At 44.6% G+C, this 21,498-nt stretch overlaps 2 protein-coding genes across 2 annotated transcripts in view; one reads left to right on the top strand and one right to left on the bottom strand.

Moving 5' to 3' along the window:
* The window catches only part of TSEN2 (tRNA splicing endonuclease subunit 2), an 841,321-nt gene that overhangs the window by 691,942 nt on the left and 127,881 nt on the right, over positions 1-21,498 (top strand). The gene's annotated exons all lie outside the window — the stretch shown is intronic.
* RNF123 (ring finger protein 123) overlaps positions 1-21,498 on the bottom strand; it is a 70,318-nt gene that overhangs the window by 29,150 nt on the left and 19,670 nt on the right. The window contains exons 12-25 of the mRNA XM_078776843.1: positions 16,786-16,869; positions 16,289-16,405; positions 15,667-15,759; positions 15,468-15,541; positions 14,193-14,298; positions 13,548-13,638; positions 13,381-13,442; positions 12,078-12,146; positions 11,091-11,211; positions 9,313-9,414; positions 9,019-9,110; positions 8,548-8,767; positions 6,864-6,991; positions 3,592-3,675 (exon numbers count right to left, since the gene is read on the bottom strand). Coding sequence (XP_078632969.1) covers positions 3,592-3,675; positions 6,864-6,991; positions 8,548-8,767; positions 9,019-9,110; positions 9,313-9,414; positions 11,091-11,211; positions 12,078-12,146; positions 13,381-13,442; positions 13,548-13,638; positions 14,193-14,298; positions 15,468-15,541; positions 15,667-15,759; positions 16,289-16,405; positions 16,786-16,869 — 1,443 coding nt within the window. The remainder of the gene's footprint in view (positions 1-3,591; positions 3,676-6,863; positions 6,992-8,547; positions 8,768-9,018; positions 9,111-9,312; positions 9,415-11,090; positions 11,212-12,077; positions 12,147-13,380; positions 13,443-13,547; positions 13,639-14,192; positions 14,299-15,467; positions 15,542-15,666; positions 15,760-16,288; positions 16,406-16,785; positions 16,870-21,498) is intronic.

Raw genomic sequence — 21,498 nt, 5'->3', positions numbered from 1 at the left:
TGTAAAGCATGGTGGTGGAAATATTATGGTTTGGGGCAGCTTTGCTGCATCAGGGCCTGGGCAGCTCACCATCACAGAATCCACTATGAATTCTTCATTGTACCAGAAGGTGCTTGAGGATAATGTGAGGCCATCTGTCGGAAAGTTGAAGCTCAACCGAAGGTGGACCTTGCAACATGACAATGACCCTAAACATACCAGTAAATCCACCAAGGAATGGCTGAAAAGAAAGAAATGGAGGGTTCTGGAATGGCCAAGTCAAAGCCCGGATCTAAATCCCATCGAGATGTTGTGGGGGGATTTGAAACGAGCTGTGCATGGAAGAAACCCCTCAAACATCACACACCTGAAAGAATTCTGCATGGAGGAGTGGGCAAAAATTTCTCCCAGTCGATGACAGAGACTGGTAGACAGTTATAAGAAACGCCTACTTGAGGTTGTTTCTGCCAAAGGGGGCAACACCACCTATTAGAGCCAAGGGTGTACTTACTTTTTCCACATGTGAAATTTGCATTTATGTTTATTTAAATTATACAATGGACTACAAAATGCAAATGTTTCATGATATTTGTTCTATTGTATCACCTTTATCTATCAATATTGTTGAAATGAAGATCTAATAGCTGTATGTTGAAATATGTTGAAAAAGTCAGAACTTTGCATGGGGTGTACTTACTTTTTCATGTGACTGTGTGTGTGTGTATATGTATATATATATATATATATATATATATATATATATATATATATATATATATAATTTCATTTATTTTCAATCAACTGAACTTACCTTAAATCAAGTGCCATTAGGCCAAAAAATATATATTGCTGGTCTCTGGTCAGACCAAAGTTCCAGAATTGATGCGGCGATGCGGTTTTTTTTTTCTTTTTGAAAAGCATGGATTGCACATATCGAGGTTTTTTTTGTGTCCTCATGCCTTGCGGTCCTCCTCATCTGCCATGGCGCCGTCCAGAGAGAAATTAAAGACAGCCAATGGGACTTGTAGGCCTTTTTTTTGTAAATAATGAACACAAGGTTAAGTTATTTTAAAATGTATTTATTCTGAAAATCATTAAGTTCTTCAAGCATATTATAGATTGCCATTTCATTCTCGAGATCGCCTCGCCGTACCCTCAAACATTCCAATGCGTCGATCGCGTCAACACTGAACATGCGCAAGTGGTCTCACAGGACGATGGTCTCCCACGATCTCTTCTCCCAGTCCACCAGATTATTACAGACACTTACACCTTCATGACAAACGAGATAGGATCCAGGTCTAACTAACGAGACCACCCGCAGCTCTCTAGGCCTTCTGGTTGCTTCACACGAACCCGACAAAGAACGTCTTCGTTTCAATAAATGACAATATCCAGCCGATAGAGGTCTTGCATCGCGTGAGCGTCGTCCATGGCAACCGGTTCCGGCCGCCATATTGGGTGGCATAAACAACATGGCGGGAAAGCTGTCGTTTGATCAGACGGACCTGTCAGTTTATGCCCGTAACTTGCCCGTTGAGGCGTTTTCGCGGTATTGCGAGAAACTGAGGCTGTGTCATCTGCCTATGGACCCGTGTGGACCCACAAGTACGCCACACGTACGCCACACACACTCCACAGTCCACACACACTCCACACGTAAGCTACAAGTACGCCAAACGTATGCCACACACACTCCACACGTATGCCACACACACTCCACACGTACGCCACACGTATGCCACACATACGCCACACGTACGTAACCAAATGCCTAATCCTGCTTTTGGCTTCGTGAGCGAAGGTAACAACCTCATGAGCCATATTCTCACCTGAGAGCTGCAGTCAAGGCAGCTATGAATCCGTTTTAGCGCGTTGTGTCGTCCGGAAAACGGTAGAATGACGAGCCCGATCCCTTATGAAATGGGGCTGTACATCCGACAGCACAACAACTCTTTACCATTGTGTAGGGGGAAATTTATGTGAGACGAGTTTCAAATTGCCGCCATTACGTATGGTGGCAGAAGCAATGTTTTGCCACCCAAGGGGTCACGTGACTAAGACGATGACGTCACATGCAACTTCCCTATTGGATTCATGACGTCATGGCACACACAACTACTCATATCTTTGGAACGGCTGGTTGGATTTGGACAAACTAAACGCAGTTTTGTAGGGGAGAACCGTGCGCGAACGTCGATACCAAATTTGAAAAAAAAGATTGTTGACGCGCAGGGTCAAAATCGATGCGTGCGCTGACCAGAACCCGGAAATATATTTTTCTTGGCCTTAAACAAAGAACATTTTTCATTGCTTTAGAATCCAAAGTGTTCTTTGCAGTTCTTTCCATCAGCAGAGTCTCCAAGATGGACCCCACAGGTGGAGTCTCCAAAATGAAACCAGTTTTCAAAGTCTCCAAGGCAAAACTCTTTTCCTGATTTTACTAAATTTCGTGAGTCTCCAAGGTAGGTGCCACAGTTAGAACCATCTAGGCAGAACTCATATGTTTTTCCCAAATTTAGTGAGTCTCCAAGGTATAACTCTTTGGCTGGGTCATCAAGGTAGAACTCATTCTGTGGGTCTTGGTTGCTTAAAATGTCTTCAAACAAATCAAACATTTCACCCCAAGATGTGCTAAAAGCAGTATTTTCATTTTGTATCTCAGATACAATTTCCTGTGAGAGAAAATAACAATGTATTAATTTAATACAATATTATTATGTGTATAAATCAAACTTTGTAAAAATAAATAAATAAATAAACTCTTACCTCCATTGATAAGAGGTTTGAATCCAGTTCATCAATTTGAAGGTTTCGTTCCACACAGGTAGTAGGACTCCAAGGAATTGCAAAGTCATCCCACTCCAGCTCAGCATAGTAGTCCATTCTCAAGAGAAGCAGGAAGTTGTTTAAATTTAGCTTGTGTTTTCAAGCTGTTATATAAGAATGGTGTTATATAAGACCATTCTTATGTATTAATTTAATTGGAAATTGGAAATTCCCTGGGCATGCCTGGGCAAGCCTCAACTGGAAATGATGCAATGGTCGAGAGAGTGGGCAGGAAAAATGGGCGGAGCTTCGCAAAAAGTGGCGGGGCTTGGGAGGGAGAAAAAGGGTGTAATTTTTCAAGAGAGGGGGTACAAGTCAAACAGTTTCCATATTTTTCCCCATTGACTTCAATGTTAAATTTAATGTGTCACAGAACCCCCATTCTTCCTCTACTTATGTGACATCGGGGATTTAGGGGGTGAGACCAAAACGAGTTGGGAACTCAAATAGCAGAAGGACATGGTAGTCTCGTTAACATTTCCGCATCAGTTTAAGACAATTGTTTTGAAAGCAACGACATTGGTATGAGGTAGAAGTGCAACACATGGAGATATGGATCCAGGAATGTTGTCACACTGGTGTAAAGACCATTTTGGACCAAAAATAAATTTAAATGTGCACGTGCACTTTAAATGTGCAAGGTTCTCTCGTGCAATGAACGGTCTAGCCACAACATAAACAGTCACGAAGTGTCCCGATGAGCAGCGGAGGAGACAGTGTTGGAAACCAGGTGAACAGGGACACGACGATGCACAGGTTGGACGAGGTAATAACCATGCTCACCTCCAAGGGGCAGCGAGAGATCTTTGCCTCAGTTTCTGTGAGCGCCAGGGCATATTCCTTCACATCCTCAGCCACTCCAACCATCTGCACACCATGTGCAACACAATGCAGAGTCTCCAATGGGCAAGCATCGCTCAGGCCTCATCACTTACAATCTCGGTTAAGCAGGAAAGGACCCTCTTTATAAACAACATGCCGAGTTAATTCGGGAAATTCCTAGAAAGCCTGAAACTTCCCCCTGCTAGAACCAGACCTATTGGTGAAGTCTATGTTATAATGTTGTGCTGCAATGCATGCGTGTTTTACATTAGCTTGTGATAGAGATAGTGCACACTAGATTGCCCCAGAACTCTTGATGTACAGCTTGCATTTAACACTGCCGAAGAGACAATCTAGATTTATGATAAATCTATGACAAATTACACCGTCATGGCTACAAAAGGCAAATTGATAAAAACCAAATTTAGAAACATTTGCCATAGAGCTGGAGTGATAAGCCCGATATTGGAAGTCATTAATTCCTGGGACACAGATATTAACGAAAGACGATTCCGCAATGCCTTTGTCTAAAGCGTTATTCAAAATGTATGAGCTAGGAAGAACCGGTAGTAGCCATGGTGCAGATCGACCATGCACTAAGTAGTCCATGAGCCACACCAGATTTGACTACCAAAGAGAATGCCAAGACACCACTGTGTTTTTCAGTGGTGTCTTGATGATTTGATAAAAGATGATAGATTCTGGGATTCACAGCAAAACACCTTTTTGGTGGCCATTTTCCAAGATGGCCACCTATTTGTAGCATATCTCAGATAGTTGGCTGCAACTTTTAATTGGTTGATCTGAGGCATCTGAAACTCATGATAATCAAGAACAAAAAGATGCTCAGCTATGTAGGTGCTTTTACCATTCATTCTTCTTCGGTCGTCAAATCTGGTCCGGCTAATGGACGAACAGGACAGCCTAATCTTCAGTGTTACAGAAAGGTCGACCATGCAGGAAATATTGCATCAATCCACGCCCATCAAGTCATCTTTGCACCTTGAAAACATTGCAGTGGGCCTTGATCAGGGAATGTGTGTAAAAGCAACACAAGTTACATGGAGATACCCAAAGAAATTTGGAAGCATCACGCTGATGATGGGGAACTTCCACACAATCTGCAACTTTATGTCTACAAACCAGATATAGTTTCCCACTATTAGCTCACCGCTGAGCATCGGGCAGCAGCACAATGGAACTTCATCATCATATCTCCACCTTAAGTCCTCAGGTCATCGGACATGCAGACTTAAGGAAAGCCCACAAAAAGAGAGATGCGTCTGATGATGCTTCCTTGGTCGACCTCCTGGAGAACAACTGGACAAACCCATTCGGCAGATTTTACGAGTATTTCCACGATATCACCTTTCCACTCTGTAATGTCCGACGTCACCCACTTAGTGCTTTGCCTTGGACATTATCAAACGTTGACAGCACAATGAAGAGAATGAATAAATCTGTTCTGTCTAAACACCAAGAGAACAAAATATCACCAGCTGAGGAAGTACCTCGTTCATGTGCTGCACTCATTGATGCAATGGGACTCGTCCAGAAACTTCAGGGCGAGAATTGCACATTCCCTGAACTGATCATGTCCTTGCACAGATCCTTTATGCCAGCGAGGGAAGTGACAGGTTTGTTGTGGTGTTTGATGTAAACCAAGAGCATTCAATGAAAGCTACTGAACGTGTTCATCATGGTTCCGAATATGGAGTAACTTTTCAGCAAGATAATGCCAGGACACGAGATAAAGAATTGGAGGCGGCTCTTGGCTTGTACAGAGAGCAAGAACAAACTCACTCCTCACAAGCCTAACAACAAGATATCAACAGCAAAATCTTCCACCAGGCTTGTCGACATCACGAAAGTGGCTGCAGCACTGGGACGAGATGCATGTATGATGTATGGCTTAACTGGGACCTCATCCCTGGACTTCAGGACAGGGGAAGTTGAAAACCTTGAAAATTCTCTGACGTGATCAGAAGTTTAGAAAAGCATTCACTGCAACTAGGGTGACAACTGGGACATTCCAAATGAAGTTTTCAACGTCATTCAAAAAGTCACATGTGAGCTTTACTGCCGCAACACCAACAATGAATGAAGTCAATGAGCTGCGATACCAAATGTTCTGCAGCAGAGGAGGAGAAATCGAGTCTGATCAGCTTCCGCCATGTGAAGACACCAATGCAACACACACTTTGAGCAAACTATCACACTGCCATCTGGTGAAGGTGTTTGATAAACTATACAGATATTCCCAACCCGATCCACGGACATTGATGGACAGGAAGCGGAGATGGCAGCCCAGATATCAAGTGGATGACAGGTTCCCCAGCTCCAGAAAACGTTCAATGTCTCATGTCATGCAAGTCTGGTCAATCTTACCGAACATCTGACTGCACTTCCATCATCAATGGAATGAAATGTACAGCAGCAGAAAAGTTGCCCACACGCTACAACATGGAAGTTGATGATGAAGACCTTCAGGAGGACAAACATGATTTGTCTGAAAATGATGATTGCTGAAGGATCAGAAATGAATTCATTCAGGTGAAAATAAATATTAAATACTTACCATATATTCATGGATGATGTTGTTTTATTCTTCTAAAATATTAGTTTCACTGTACGGCTTCGGAATATATTTTTTAAATACAATTATTTTTTATATAGTATGCATTGTTATATGCCAAATGCCATACTGAACAAATTTGATTAATTATTTTGAGTTTCATATGCCTCAGATCAACCAATTTAAAGTTACAGCCAACTTTCTGAGATATGCTATGAATCGGTGGCCATCTTGGAAATTCGTCACCAAAAAGCTGCTGAGCTGTGGATCCCACACATCCATCACATGAGTTCAGGCATTCCAGGTACAAAGCTAACTGAAAACCGAGTGGTGTTTTTTTTGTAGTCAAAGTCGAAATCCGACACCTATCTCATGGACTGATATAGGGAAGCGATTTTAATTACCGGGCATTCTTAAGGAACATCAAGAGATAATAGGTAACTTGGTAGCATGTGGCAGTTATGAGTAACACACACACACACACACACACACACACACACACACACACACACACACACACACACACACACACACACACACACACACACACACACACACACACACCAATGTTTCATCATACAGGGTTAATGCTTGATATAGTGATCCCAACAATTAACTCAACACGTAGTAATCAGTCAGTAAATACAAGTTGTTCAACCTTTCCCAATTGCTGATGAGCACCGATATGGTACAGTAGGAGAAGCCCATCCAGCAGAGCGAGCAAAGAACCCTCCACATGAGGGCAATTTGATTCTGAGGTGGGAGAACCCCGCAGCAGGCTCTGCCCTTGAGTAATGAGAGAATGAAGACAGGAAAAAAAGTCTAAGAAAGAGAACATTTTTTTCAATAAACTACAATGTCAGAAACAGAGAGCGAAGAAGAAGAATTGATAAGGTTCCAAAATAAGTAAAGCAGCCAGAAAAATGATTTAATTTGTCGATAAATAGTAGGTTATTAATGGTGTAAGGATGCTTAAGCAAATTAATATACATACATACATACATACCTACCTACATACCTCACTGGTGTTGGCTTACCGGTTAAGGTGGCTGGCTTATTTCTTAAGGTCTTGATCTTGAGCCCTTATCTTTCTGTTGAAATAACACTAGTTGGGTTGACCCAGTCTGTCATCATTTTGAGGTCGGAAAAATGAGTACCAGCTTACTCGGGTGACAAGCCATTCAAGTATCCTACGTCAGAGTGGCGACCTGTCCAGGATTGTACTCCTTAGCCAATGAAACTGCCTCAGCAGCTCATATGCCGCTCACGGCATCAAAGGAATGGCTATTAGGAATGGCCACCTCCGGTGGCAGAGGTAGTGAGAGGCGGTTTGTGGTTTTTCTATGATGTGTGAGGTTCATGTCATGACCACACTGGGATCCCTTGGATGGACATGACACTGGCGTCCCATATGCCGGCATTAGTTGGCGGACGTTAAAGATTACATGGTTTGTTTTGCGAAGAGTAGGGGACCTATTGGCGGCACCCTGAACAAATTCTAAATTCCTGCCCTAACTACTGCTGGGAAAGCAATGGCAAACCACCCAGTATAACCCTTGCCAATAAACTGTTTTGGCACGACTGAACCTGTTTCGGACAGAACCCCAGAATACAACAGAATACACCAGACCATCAGAATGAGCTGAGGCAAGCTGAATACAAGTGAGGAAACACTAATAATGTATATTGTTCAAAGCATAAATAGTTTGCTGAAAGTTGATAGAAAATTGAAACAAAAGAAGAAGAAGAACCACCTTTAAAGGCCATTTTTTCCTGCAGAGCAGGGGTTGGCCTTTTTTGGGCACCGTGGTCCCCTTTTTGAAGCAATGTTTTACGGCCAGATGCCCTTCCTCCCGCCAACCCTGTTAGTCGCCTTTTGCAACACACAGGGAATTACCAGTGAACTGGTACTCAACTTGCTGACCTCGGAAGGATGACAGACTGAGTCAACCCCCCTGGCGTTAATTCAACGATCGACCAGGATTCGAACCTAGGATCCCAAGCCGGCACCCTAACCACTAAGCCAACACCAGCCTTAAGATAGAAAATTGGAACAAAGGATTAAAATGCAATTTAAAAGGGGGAAAAAAAGAATAAGCAGTTGCACTGACAGACACTTTACAATTTACATGAACAGTATAATTTGAATATTTAAACCGCTCAATGATAGGAAGTTTACATGAAGTTTACATGAGGATGAACCCAAAAATGAATTGTCAATCCCTAGAGAGCAGCAGCTCATGAGCAGAGGGTGACGAGTGGGGAAGAAGGGGGATCGGTGAGGAGAGGTGGGGGGGAAGGTGGTGAAAAGGAAGCCATTCTGTGCAAAGGAAGCCACTCACAGTCTGTGCAAATCTGCGTTTCCTTTTGTGACGAGGTTCTTGGAGGGGAGATTAATGGTTGGGAAGCACTAGCTGGAGACGTCGACCGTCGAGGAATCAGATTCATTCCGAGTGCTCTGGGCTCTATCATGGTGATCCCACCCTGGGCTCTAACGCCAACCATGAGTCCCATAAGGTGTGGGCTCCAGGTATGGCGAAAAGGCTGAGCAGATCTGGCTGCCTAAGGAAGTAGTTGGGTGGGGAGGCAGGTGAAGGGAGCGTGGTGGGGGATGTTGAATGCAGCACAGCACTATGCAATTACGTACAGCAGCACTTCATCCATCAAATGGAGCAGGTCAAAAAGCAAATTTTGCGCAAACTGTCAAAATCAAAACTAAAAGTGCAACAAATTCATTTTAAAAGACAGAATCACATCGGTAGCCGCATCATTCTTGGATACCCAAGTACTGATGCTTGTACTCTACATTGTACCTGCACGGGTCTATCCACATCATCCACAAGATCATCCATGGTGGCGAGGTCTCTGTCAGGCGCAGTCTCTATCCCAAGGCTCTGTAGATCATCTACAAGGAAGGCATTGTAGTACGAGTTCAGCTTTGCAGAACAAACTATTTCACACATGGGGGTTTGGGTTTTCCCCACCGTGGTTAATAAAGTGCACCGTGGTTCAGGCTGGATAAAATCTAAAAATCGTCATTATTTCAGTGCAAAAAATAGTTGTGGATGGATGTAAGGGTTTTTAAGAGGAGGAAAATGGCTGATCACCTTTGTGTATCTTCCGCAGGTGCTTGGTCAAGCCCCCAAGGTGCTGAAGTTCAAAGTAAGACAGTTCATCATTGTAGAACACCTGTGGGGGTACAAAGGCGTCTGTGGAGAGTGAAGGAAACAAAATTATAAACATAACAATAAACAATAATGAAGATGGAAACACAAAACACAAAAAGAATCAACATTTTGTTTGCTACGGGTCCACTCGGAGCCATCGTGCACACTCTCCTTCTCTGCTCTCTTTTTGTTTCAACGTCATTCCGGATCCTCAAATAAAACAAACATGCAATGTGTATAAAATCTTTACATCTCTTTCATACAACAAAAACCAGGGTGTTTTGGAAGGGGCCAGGGGGTGGGGGGGGGGGGGGGGGGAGGGAGGTGTAGGGGTTAGATGGGCGGAGGGTGTCATACTGTCATAGGGTGAGGAGCAGACTCGACATCATCCTTCAATCCAAATATTTACTTGGAAAATTCGGAGATGCTCTCAATATACAAGGCCTTTGTCCAGAGCTCAATGGAGTACTGCTGTCCCCTAAGACTGTTGCTCTCACATTGCAGGCAGGTAAGTGGTCTCTCCGTTTCCCACCGTCTATTTTCCAACATTGCTCCCTGTGCTCTTTCAATCCTCCGACCCTCCCTATATATGCCGGGATGCACGGGTTCTTCCATTAACCCACTCCTCGTTAAAACCACCTTTAGAGGCCATTTTTCCCTGCAAGCGGGGGTTGGCCTTTTTCGGGAACCGTGGTAGTTGTTGTTTTTCGGTCCCCTTTTTGAAGCAATGTTTTACGGCCGGATGCCCTTCCTGACGCCAACCCTTTTTGCCGCCTTTAACGACAAGCAGGGAATTACCAGTGAACTGGTACTCAATTAGCCGACCTCGGAAGGATGACAGGCTGAGTCAACCCCCCTGGCGTTAATTCAGCGATCGACCGGGTTTCAAACCCAGGATCCTAGGATCCTAAGCTGACACCCTAGCCGCTAGCCCAACACCAGGATTTACACACCTCGTTAAACTACCAAAATCCAGGGTGACTGCACACCTCAACTATTTTATCCCTCACTTCTCCATCTATGGAAACATCTCCCTCTTCCCTCCAGGGCTTCAAGCAAACAGCATGTGCACCACCATCTCATATCATCCCCAATTCCATCCCATGATATTTATTACAGTCCCCATTAATCTTTCTTAACCCAACCACCCCTATTAATCTTTGTCCCACTGTCATGTCTTCCTTGCTCTTCCATGAGCCTCAGTACCTATATAGAGTGCAAACCAAAAAACATCGTCACGGGTGAATTAAAGGATAGCTATTGAGGTAAAAAACATCAGCCTTCTTCATAAATCAAGGTTATCAGTTTCTGATCATCTTTTAAACTGCCCTGTACTCTTCCACATGTATTGCACTTTGTCACTCTGCCCAATCATAGTTCGCCCAATGTTGATGGCATTAATAAATTTCATTTTTGGTATTTGACTGCCACTTATAACTGCGAGCAGCGAGTTCCACGTGGGCACTTACAAAACTGCGAGCCAAGAGGATTCAGTCATAAAGTCCATTAGACCAGTCACACAAAGGGAATCAAGTGTACACGTGAGCAATACATTCAGCTTCTGGCTCAGTTTCCAACCACATTCGTTTGGAACAAGAATTAAACAAGCAAAAGGCAGATTATAGTTATTGATTAGTGGAGCACAGCAACGGATGTGAATCAAGTCAACGATAATAGGTGTAACAAGGCTGTGGTGTTCCAATTTAATGGTAGGATACCTTCCAAGGGCATATGCTCGGGCGTCACGGTGGCTCCGTCGACCCAAATTTCACGCAGGGTCCGTGTGAGCCGATGGAGAAAGCACAGCAGGTATTCAGGGGGACAAAGAACAGTGGGACTCTATAATGACAGAGGGAAGCAAGAATCATCCGAAAATTACCGGCAGCACAGGTGCCACACGAGGACAGGTCTGAGCGACGATCAGGTGTGCATTACCTAGCATGAAAAAAACTGAATCTCGAGCAGGCGTGTGCAAAAAACACAAGCCACTGATGCTAGTACCGACCTGAGGCAACGTAAGTGTCACTTTGCTCTCTTGTGTATTATTTAATAATTATTATCATTAGGCCATATGCACCTGTAACTAATTGTCTTAATTATTTATGTTTGAGCTACAGCATTCTTTTTTTTGTTTTAATACAACATCAAGGCTCGTGGAAGAGCTAGAACACAGAACAGATCAGGACACAACAGAACAAAAGGAAAATAGTAGAGAGAAGGGGGGGGGGGGGGCAGAGGAGGGGACACCAACAGCAGGGTTGAAGCACAAAATAGAGGGAGCCGGACAAATACTATGTGTGCGGATGAATGAGGGAAATGGGAAGACACACGGGGTGGACAAGATGGATGTGGAAGCAAACTCTCAGCAAGGAAAAATTGGAATTTTGGAAGGAGGTGGGCTTGGTGAGGGTGGTTAATGGGGGTAAAAGATCTCATGGTTTTGGATGGAGGATGAATCTGATCTCCGCATGTTGTATCATGACTCACTGGAGATTAATGGAACTAATCAGAGTGCCTTTTGAAAATATAAAAAAACAAAGACATAATGTTGGAGGAAAATGAGAATGAAGATGATGCAATGAGACTAAATACATTTCAGGATACATAAACTCGCCCCATCCTTAACCGTTTCACTTCCTCATCACTCCAATCCCATTCTTAACCATACAAACCCTATCCTTTCGCGATTTTTGCTTCTTCCTTACCGCAGAAGAGATGTTTTCTTCCAAGAACTTGCGAAACTTTCTCAAGAACACATCCCGAGTGGACTCTTCCTGAGGTAAAGAAAAAAACAACTTCTCTTCTAAAAAGAAAGATAATTGTAAACAAGACTGAAAGTCTAACAGGGTAGTCTAACCGAAAGTAGCCGGGCTTGACGTCCGGACACCAGGTTGTGTAGCCGGGCTTGATGTCCGGACACCGGGTAGCGTGACGTCCGGACACAAAACTGCCACTTACTTTAAAACATAGAAGACATAGTTTAACCTCCAGTAACTTTGCAGTCACTACAAAGGGATTAGTGTTACGATTACATTTACTATAAATATTAACGTTATGTTATCGTTATTACGAAAATGATATTACTATTAAAAAAAAACCCGAGGCCAATTCCTTACTTCCGCTAAACTTCCAAAAGTACACTACTGTATTACTACTGTATTAAGATACACTACCGATCTTGGTATACATTTGAGGGGACATTTATTACCTCCGCCACCAAAGGTGGATGGTGGTTATGTTTTCACCCTCTGTCTGTTTGTGAACAAGATATCTCAAAAAGTTGTGGACGCATCCGCACAAAATTTGACAGACAGGTAGAGTATGTGACAAGGACGAAATTGTATAGATACACTACTGTATTACTACTGTATAGATACACTACTGTATTACTACTGTATAGATACACTACTGTATTAAGAAACCTGGGCCAAATTTATCCAAAGCGGTCCGAAGGTGAGGCATGAAGCCTAAGGCCTGTATGTACCATATTGTTGGAAGACCCGTAACGCCGATGCTTTCGATATTTGATGGTCATTTTAACAATCTTTTTGTTTGTGTTTCACACTGAATGAAAAACGTAAAGGTAGAGATCGCCATGACAGGTTCGACGACATGTTCGGCCTGAACGACGTTGGAATCAAAATGCCGGAGTGTGGAGAGTCAGCCGCCGTACCGCCGTAATGACATCAGACGTAATCACATTACCCTGTCATGTGACCAGATCCTCAGCTCTGATTGGTATACATTTGAGGGGACATACATACGGACAGACAAACACTGTTCTAGACGGCTTTGCCCTATTGGCTACGCCGTAAAAATTAATATATATAAGATGAAAAGAAGACGGGACAACTTGGTCCTCAAAACAATTTTAAAAATATAACAAGATGGATGCTTTGGGCCCCAAAAGTGGGAGGCCGGGGAGGAATTTTGCTCATCATGAGAATCCAGATTCCCATTCACTACCGTAATCACGATGTGAAAAAGCAAGTTCAGGTTGTTCTGTACCTGACCACCATCCGTATTGTTGAGCAACAGCTTAAGAACAGCTACCTGTAGGTCCTCCAGCACTGCACACCACAAACATGACAAACGCGTGCATACCAGTTTGGCTAACTATTGGTAAAATCAAAACGGCTCAGTTGAACTGTGCTCTTGTCCGTATCTGTGCAAACCCTGGATGTGCTTTGTGAGATGGTGGCAGCTGCGTTCGTACGCTTGACGCCTTCCACAATGTTCGGGACTCTTTTGCTCATCGCCTCTCATCTGAATGCACAAGGAAACAAACATTTAGGGTGGTGGATTGAGGAAATGATTTCATAAGCATATAATGACAAATTTAATCGGTGAGATACTTTCTACAGAATTCCATAATTCAAGCAATTAAATCATGGTGAGCTTTTAATCATTTCCACATTTAAAAGACAGCAAACCAACCAGCAATGACGTCTCAAAAAGAGAGGATAAAGATTTTATTGATCGGATGGAGATGGCCGGGAAAAAAATAACTTTTTCCCATTGCTGAAATTTGGGAAACGTTTAGTGCAATCCAAACACAATCTTCCACAACGCACCCGATGTCCGACGCGCTAACCTCACAAGCACGGATATGTATATCAGGGATAGATCAAACTCCACTGGTCAATTCCCTATAATTACTAACGCAGGTGAACCGTCCCCACATGAACTAAATAGGATGCTTTCTCTCCAAGCCCCTTCACAAGGGATTGCGTGTTGCATTTACAGACATTCGAGCAATCGTTTCAGAAAGGCAGGAGGTGTGCAAATCTAATGCACACCCAATTAGCCATTAAATGTACCTGCTTCCCCCACCACGTGACAGGGATCATCTGCTCAAGTCCTGCTTCATCCACACGCACTGGCAACTTCACATTGAAAAAAGCTGGAAACCTCATTGCATCAAATGTGCAAATTCACATTAAGGAAATCACAATTTTTTTTTACAATAAATGGAAGAGGGGGGGGAGGGGTGGAGGGGATGGACGCACACGGTACCACAAAGCAACCCCCTCCTAGTCAAAGCGCCTAAATCCAGAATCACTGCTCACCTCCACTCATTTATTACCTCCGCCCCCGAAGGTGGATGGTGGTTATGTTTTCACCCTATGTCTGTATTGTCTGTTTGTGAACAGGATATCTCAAAAGGTTGTGGACGCATTCAGACAAAATTTGACAGAGAGGTAGAGTATGTGACAAGAACGAAATGATTAGATTTTGGTGAAGATCCGGATCCGGCTAGTAGAATTTTTTAAAAGTGATTCTTCGCCATTGGGCCAAAAACGATACATAATAAGATGTCTCTAAAAGTTATGGACGGATTTGGACGAAACTTGGTGGAGAGGTTGGGTGGGTGACAAGGACGATTCCATTCGATTTTGGTGAAGATCTGAATGTGGATTCGGATACGAGAGTTATTTAATTTTTAAGTGATTCGTCACCATAGAGAGATCGGGCAAAAAGTGATATATATAACATGATATTTTTAAAAGTTATGCACGAGTTGTGACTAAACTTGGTGGACGAGTTGGTTCGGTGACAAGAACAAGCCAATTAGATTGTGGTTCAGGTCCGAATCCAGATCCGGCCTATCAGTGGATAAAAAAACGTAAGGTGTTCAACCTGGCGGAGGTATGCGCTCTACAGAGTGCCGTTCTAGTTCCTCTCTTTTCCCACCTGTCAAAGGCTACGACTATATGTATCCACCTTTTCCACCTCTTGCGTTCTCTCCTACCCCTCATCGTTAACTGCATCCCATTATTTGTCGGTCTCCATCGACCTTCTCCCTCCACCCTACTATTGCCATTTCCCATTTCCTGCTGTTCCCTTTGTTAAGTTGTGTCCTGATCTGCTCTGTGTCCTAGCTCTCCCACGAGCCGAGACCATGTATTAAAAACAAGAAGAGCAAGAATAAGAAAAACAAAAAATGTGTGCTGTTTAATGGGAGGGGTAATAAAATAAATAAATAATTGCAAGAAATGTTAGCAATTGACAGAGTGAATAACAGGGAAGGACGCATGTGATTGAAACCAGAGCTCGTTGGTAAGTCAGGACATTGGCAGCAACAGTGAGGATATAGAACACTGTTCAGCAGAAACCGGCGTGACTTGTCATGTTGCAGGATGACCAACAACAACTGCAGGTGGCATACCTGATTGAAAAAGAGGAGTGGGAGAATGAATGCCATTCAAGGTGAACATTGGAGAATCAACTTCACCTGAAGAGGGTGGGAGAATCGACCATTTGATACACACTCAGCATCTGCCATAAACTCACCTGCTCGCCCATGTCTGGGGAAAGCGGTGAGAAACGAAACGCCCGCAATAATGACATCATGAGCTGCTTGAGGGAATTTTCCACTTCAAAATCCTGGAGCACACAGATATATTTAAAGGCTGTTTTCAAAACTACCTTGCAAACGGTACGTGTAACCTGAACATAATCTTCGATTCAGGTTTTGCATTCATTCGTGATGTAATTGGGACTAAAGCATCAAGTGCAGAGCAAGGAGACTGCATTCTAATCAAATACGCAATCCCTTTTGCCCTTGGACAGCAAGTTAAACCACCTGTTTTGCCGACTTTCACCAGTAGTGAAAGGGCAACTGGAAAAAAAAAGTTGGTCACATGACAGACACCAAACGTTGACCAATACATTCAGCATTAAATTTGAGTGTTAGACATTTTTGCAGAGTATGTCTTTGGACTGGCACCTATACCAAAGTCGAAATTCCCTGTATAGACCGAGGGTACGTTTGGCTTCTGAATATCTTTCCTGGTCCAACATTTCTGCTGTGGGCCTAAAGCTATATAAATCACAAAACTACAACAGAACTTCTCAAACTTGCAGTCATTCCTGCAACATGGGAACAACCATATCCAAAATATTACCTACTTACCTCCATGAGTACCCAAGCAAGATCCAGGAAGTACGGAATGAAAACGGAACTCTCAGGCTCAGCATTGGCTGTCAACAAGAATTTGAGCAGCACTGCATCTACCAAGTAAGAGTGGGCCTGAAGAATGGACAATAAGGCAAGAGGCAGGTGAGGGCAGGGGAGAGAGGCGGCACGCACACTGAATGGTGATATACGAGAGCACATTATGTCTTGTGGCATTAATTTCTGCATTTTCTGTAATTATCGTAGTCGTTGGACTGTTTGTACAAGAGAGGCGCATATTGTTGCAGGTTTCTTTTTGTGTCACTCTTTTAAGGACAACTTGCATTTTGACCAAACCTTTGCATCAATTTCTGAGATTTCCAGCAAATATGAACTTCACCCTTCTCACCCCACCACCCCCCAGCTACACGTTATTTCAAATAATGTTTCAAATAATTCGGTTCAATTCATCAACAAAAGCCTGTGTATTACAGCCGATATGGAAGATACTTTACCAGCAAAGGCGTAAGATGTGCAAAGATGTGCGAGATGGCAAGGAAGACATTTACGTCACCACGTACTGGAACTGAGCTGACCTCCTGAGGGATGCAGGGATACAGGGCAGCGGGAATGAGTAGCAGCACGAGGTGCAAATGTTGGTGCCACATTGAATAACTACTTCACACTGGCAGTCAGAAAAAAAATAAAGATATAACTAATCAAAGAGATAAACTGCGATTTGTCAAGAAAGGAAAATACACTCTCTGCCATTAAAAAACAAAACAAACGAACATGTAGAATTTATAATGCAATTGTTGAAGGACTAATGTAATTGTTCATTCCAAGTTCCTTTTTGGCACGAGGGATGTGCAGAACATCTGAATGCAAGTTTCCACGCAATGTAATTGCCTCATGCAATAATCGTTCAGCATGTGCAACTGGTGTTGCAACTAAGCCTGGTGTTGGCTTAGTGGTTAGGGTGCCGGCTTGGGATCCTAGGATCCTGGGTTCGAATCCTGGTCGATCGCTGAATTAACGCCAGGGGGGTTGACTCAGCCTGTCATCCTTCCGAGTTCGGCAAATTGAGTACCAGTTCACTGGTAATTCCCTGTGTGTCGCAAGAGTCGACTAACAGGGTTGGTGGCAGGAAGGGCATCCGGCCGTAAAACATTGCTTCAAAAAAGGGACCATGGTGCCCGAAAAAGGCCAACCCCTGCTCTGCAGGGAAAAATGGCCTCTAAAGGTGGTTCTTCATGTGCAACTCATGCACCCTTGTTTTTTTAAGCATCTTAAGACAGTCTGAGCAAAGTCAAAACTGTCTTTCCGAGACACAAGCACGTGGATCATCCAAAAAAACAAAAAACAAAAAACCACACCAATTACATTCATTAACAATCAAATACAATGCCATGTCCTTGGACCGACGTCCCTGTTCTCTACCGTTGTTGTGCTTGTGTGCTTCCCTCTATCTCCCCCTCTTGTGTCCCGCTCCCTTCATTGTACGTTTTATGTGTCTGGGCATGCTTTCATGTTCAATGTGTTAGCTCTTACACGAGCCTTGGTTCTGTCTACCAAAAAAATAAATAAAATTTTTAAATGTCTGCCAGAAAATGAGGAATCATAGAATTGGACACCTTCCATTGGCTCTTTAACATGAGCAGAAGAACTTTGTATGACCTCAGAAGCAGTTATCAGGCCACTGGATAAACAAGAGATATGCCAAGAAGTGAAAATCCCAGGATAGTTCTACTCTCGCTCAAAACCGATACATTTGCATGACCCATCAAGGCAATCGCTTTCAACTTGACCCGAGTATTGCAAACACACTCCCTGGACCTCGCAGGATAAGTGTCAACATCGTCTTACAGAGCCTCCGTGATGCAGGGATCCATGCTCATCGTCCTGTTCAGCTTTCAGGATTTGCATACAAGGACACTTGCAGTTGCCAAGTCAGCACATCCAATGGACACAACACAGAGACAACAAGCAAGCGTTATGTTCAGTGACTAATCAAGGTTCCTTTTTGAAAAGGCATGATGCCTGTATCTGGGTCTACCAAATACACAATGAGCGACATGCCCCATTTGTGTCCAGGAAGCCACAAACTTTGGACACGTGTGTGTGTGTGTGTGTGTGTGTGTGCGTGTGTGTGTGTGTGTGTGTGTGTAAGTGCCATGATGTGGGGAGGTATTGCTGAAACATTTAGCACCAATGATAACAGTTACAACCACTATTGTAACTTTTATATTCATGCTTTCTATAATTATATATACAGAAATATATATATATAATATTGTTACAGATACGACTTTGATGGTATGGTGGGCCGAGCGGGATGGCCGCCGTATCCGTACAAGTTACCCCGATTGCACCCGGGGTTGACTAATCGCGCTATGCTGGCTCAATAAGAAAAAGAAGACACCCGGCTGGATTATAATGACACAATACGACACCAGGGGTTCAGTTCTCAAGTATATTCGTACGGAAAAAGGTTAGATTACAACTACAAGAGGGACAGCATAGGAAGACAGGCACTTAGACACACTCTTATATTAACCCTAGACAGACCACAGATAAACGGGACAACGCTGACTCACACGGGATTTGATGGCAAGGAAAGCGGCAGTCGATGGCTCAGGTGCACCTGGCTCAGGGACAGAATCACGTACGGTGGTGTCCAGCAGATGCGGGGAGGTCGCTCAGCGCTCGTGGGTCGCGACTTTGGTGGAGATGCCGGGGAGGTCGCTCAGCGCTCGGGAGGGTGGCGTCTTGTCCTTCCAAGCTCGGGGCGCATCTGACGTCACGTCCGGCGCGGGGCCGCGTATATCCGGCGGGGAGTGACACGCCCTCGGCTCGTTAGCGCCGCCCCAGATGGCATCGGCCCATGGCTTCTCATTGGGTGCGGGGGTTACCGGCTCCGCCCTTGACGAGGGGCCGACAGGGAGCCCCTTCGTGGTAACCCCGTGGAGCGCGTGGTCAATGGCGGCTAACCGAGCCGGAAGGAGGACGCCCACTCCCCATGCCGTCACCGCGCCGCCCCCCTCTTTTGTTGTTGTTGTTGTAGTTGGCGCTTCTTCATGGGGAAGAGATGCGGAGAGGTATGGGGAGGTCCTAAACTTCCTAACAGGTGCCATATAATCACATTCTGGTGCAACGAAGAGTCATAATTAATGGAAACAAGTCCTTAACTGACATAGATTAAGAATAACTAGCAAGATGTCCTATAATTGTCTACGTGTGGTGCGGGGGACCTGGGCACGACATTTAATGGGGGGATGAAGGGGAAGATCGGCTCTAATGGGTGTTGTTTACAGACAATGGGACTAGGGAATGGGGTAAGGGAGAGTTGGGGAGTATCGGAGAAAATAGGGGAATATTTACAAGCGGATATGGAGGCCAAATTCCATATTCGCAACATTGCACCCTTCTCTACCCTCGGGGCGTCCCGACCCGATAAATTTTTACCTACTTTAGTGTGGCACGCAATGTAGTTCCCTCTACTATTAACTCTACCCTGAGTGCGACAGTTTTACAGATATTCACAAATGAGTAAATATGTCCCCCTGCGACGTTGCACCCTTCTCCTCACAGAAACACACCCACAGGATAACCGAATCCGGAAAGAATTCTCAAACTAAACATACAGCCGGTAGGGAGCATTATTTACAAGACTACGCTGCTATTTACACTACGATCCAGGACCTGTTTTTGGAGGAACACATGCAGATGTTATGCATAGAGAGAGCGCGCTTGCCAACATCGATACACCAACCCACGAGTGCTCTGTGGCCGACGGCCTTTAATAACGTGCAGAGCACCCTTTCCCGAGCATCAACAGCACCACCCCACCACCAATCGGTGCAGTCACCATTGTTCATTGGAATAAAAATAAATTCGACAACCCCTAACCCTGCAGGTGTCTCTTGCTCTTCGTGTGGCCTTCAGTGGTGTTAATTATTAGTGGTTCACCTGTATGGCATAGGTGCCACGTTGACCCATAGGTCCATCCCCGGGTGGTGCTTGGCCGCAAAAGAGCTGCGGTCCATTGTGGGTGGCCACAAACATTGCGGTCCATATGGTGTATCGATCCAGGCAGCCAACAGCGAAAGTGCAGGCCCACAACTGCGTAGCCAGCACCTCTCTCTCCTCTCTCTCTACCCCAAAGCCAGATCCTCGGAGGTGGGAGACAAAAGAAGAAACAAGTGAGTAAGGTGGTAAGGGCGCAAAAGTGCACGCAATATAAGGTAATGCACACTGGGGGCACATGGGAACCAGGTGAGACAGGTACGTTCCTATCGTACGCCCCCCCCCCCACCAGGTAACCTACATGGCCCCTCCCTTACCCCTTACTGTATCCACAAAACACAACACTACCCATAAACATCTACTTTACAAATCAACAAACATCCCTACTGTCTTCCCCGTTCCTCCCATATACCAAATTCGTCTTCTCTCCCTCCTAACCAATCAAATTTGCCATTTTCAACTCAACATCAAAATTTGCCATCACCAACTCAACATCATAATTTGCCATTACCAATTCATCATCAGTCCCTCCTAGGGAGGGAGAGATGGAATCACCCCAATGTCTCATCCACGTCGTGATGCGTCTCACAAATCCACACAGCGATTCATCTCCTGCAACAAAACAAAGAAAACACAGGTGTGGAGTCATCATCATCACCACAGGTAAGTGGCTGCGTATGGTGCGACAGGTTCATCAATCCTAACTATCTCCTAAATGACTTTAACAACTTTACACTACCCGGGGTCTTCCTCCGGCCAAACCATTGGCCCTCTTACACTATGGGTTCTAAAAACCAATTCCCATTGGCCAAACTGTGGTGCTCTTCAATTTGGGGTCTCACTCCCCCGATTCATCTCCCGGTGCCCTCGTACAATTTCTGGGCTGCGACGTGTACCTCTCCCAGTGGGTCTACCCACCTGCACACCTCCACCACTGCAGTTGCCTCCGAGCTTACCTGCTCCTTACCCTAACCTAACTACCAGGGGAAGGCCCTCTGGCTCTCTCCCCACTCCGTGCCCTCTCTGGCACTGGGCTGCCCGATCCACACCCGGGATCCTCAGGCACCCACTCACAACTACCGGCTCCCAGAGCCCACCTGCGGCCTCACCTGGCCGACATCCTCACAGTGGTGGAGTGCCCAACCAACTACACACACTAACAGGCTACACGCCCAGCCATTTCCACAACACTAATGCACCCA

This window comes from Myxine glutinosa, chromosome 4 (genome assembly GCF_964187855.1).
Source record: "Myxine glutinosa chromosome 4, kmMyxGlut1.1, whole genome shotgun sequence".
Taxonomy (NCBI): domain Eukaryota; kingdom Metazoa; phylum Chordata; class Myxini; order Myxiniformes; family Myxinidae; genus Myxine; species Myxine glutinosa.
Note: the sequence above shows the minus strand (reverse complement) of the source record. Positions and strands in the feature narration are given on the sequence as shown.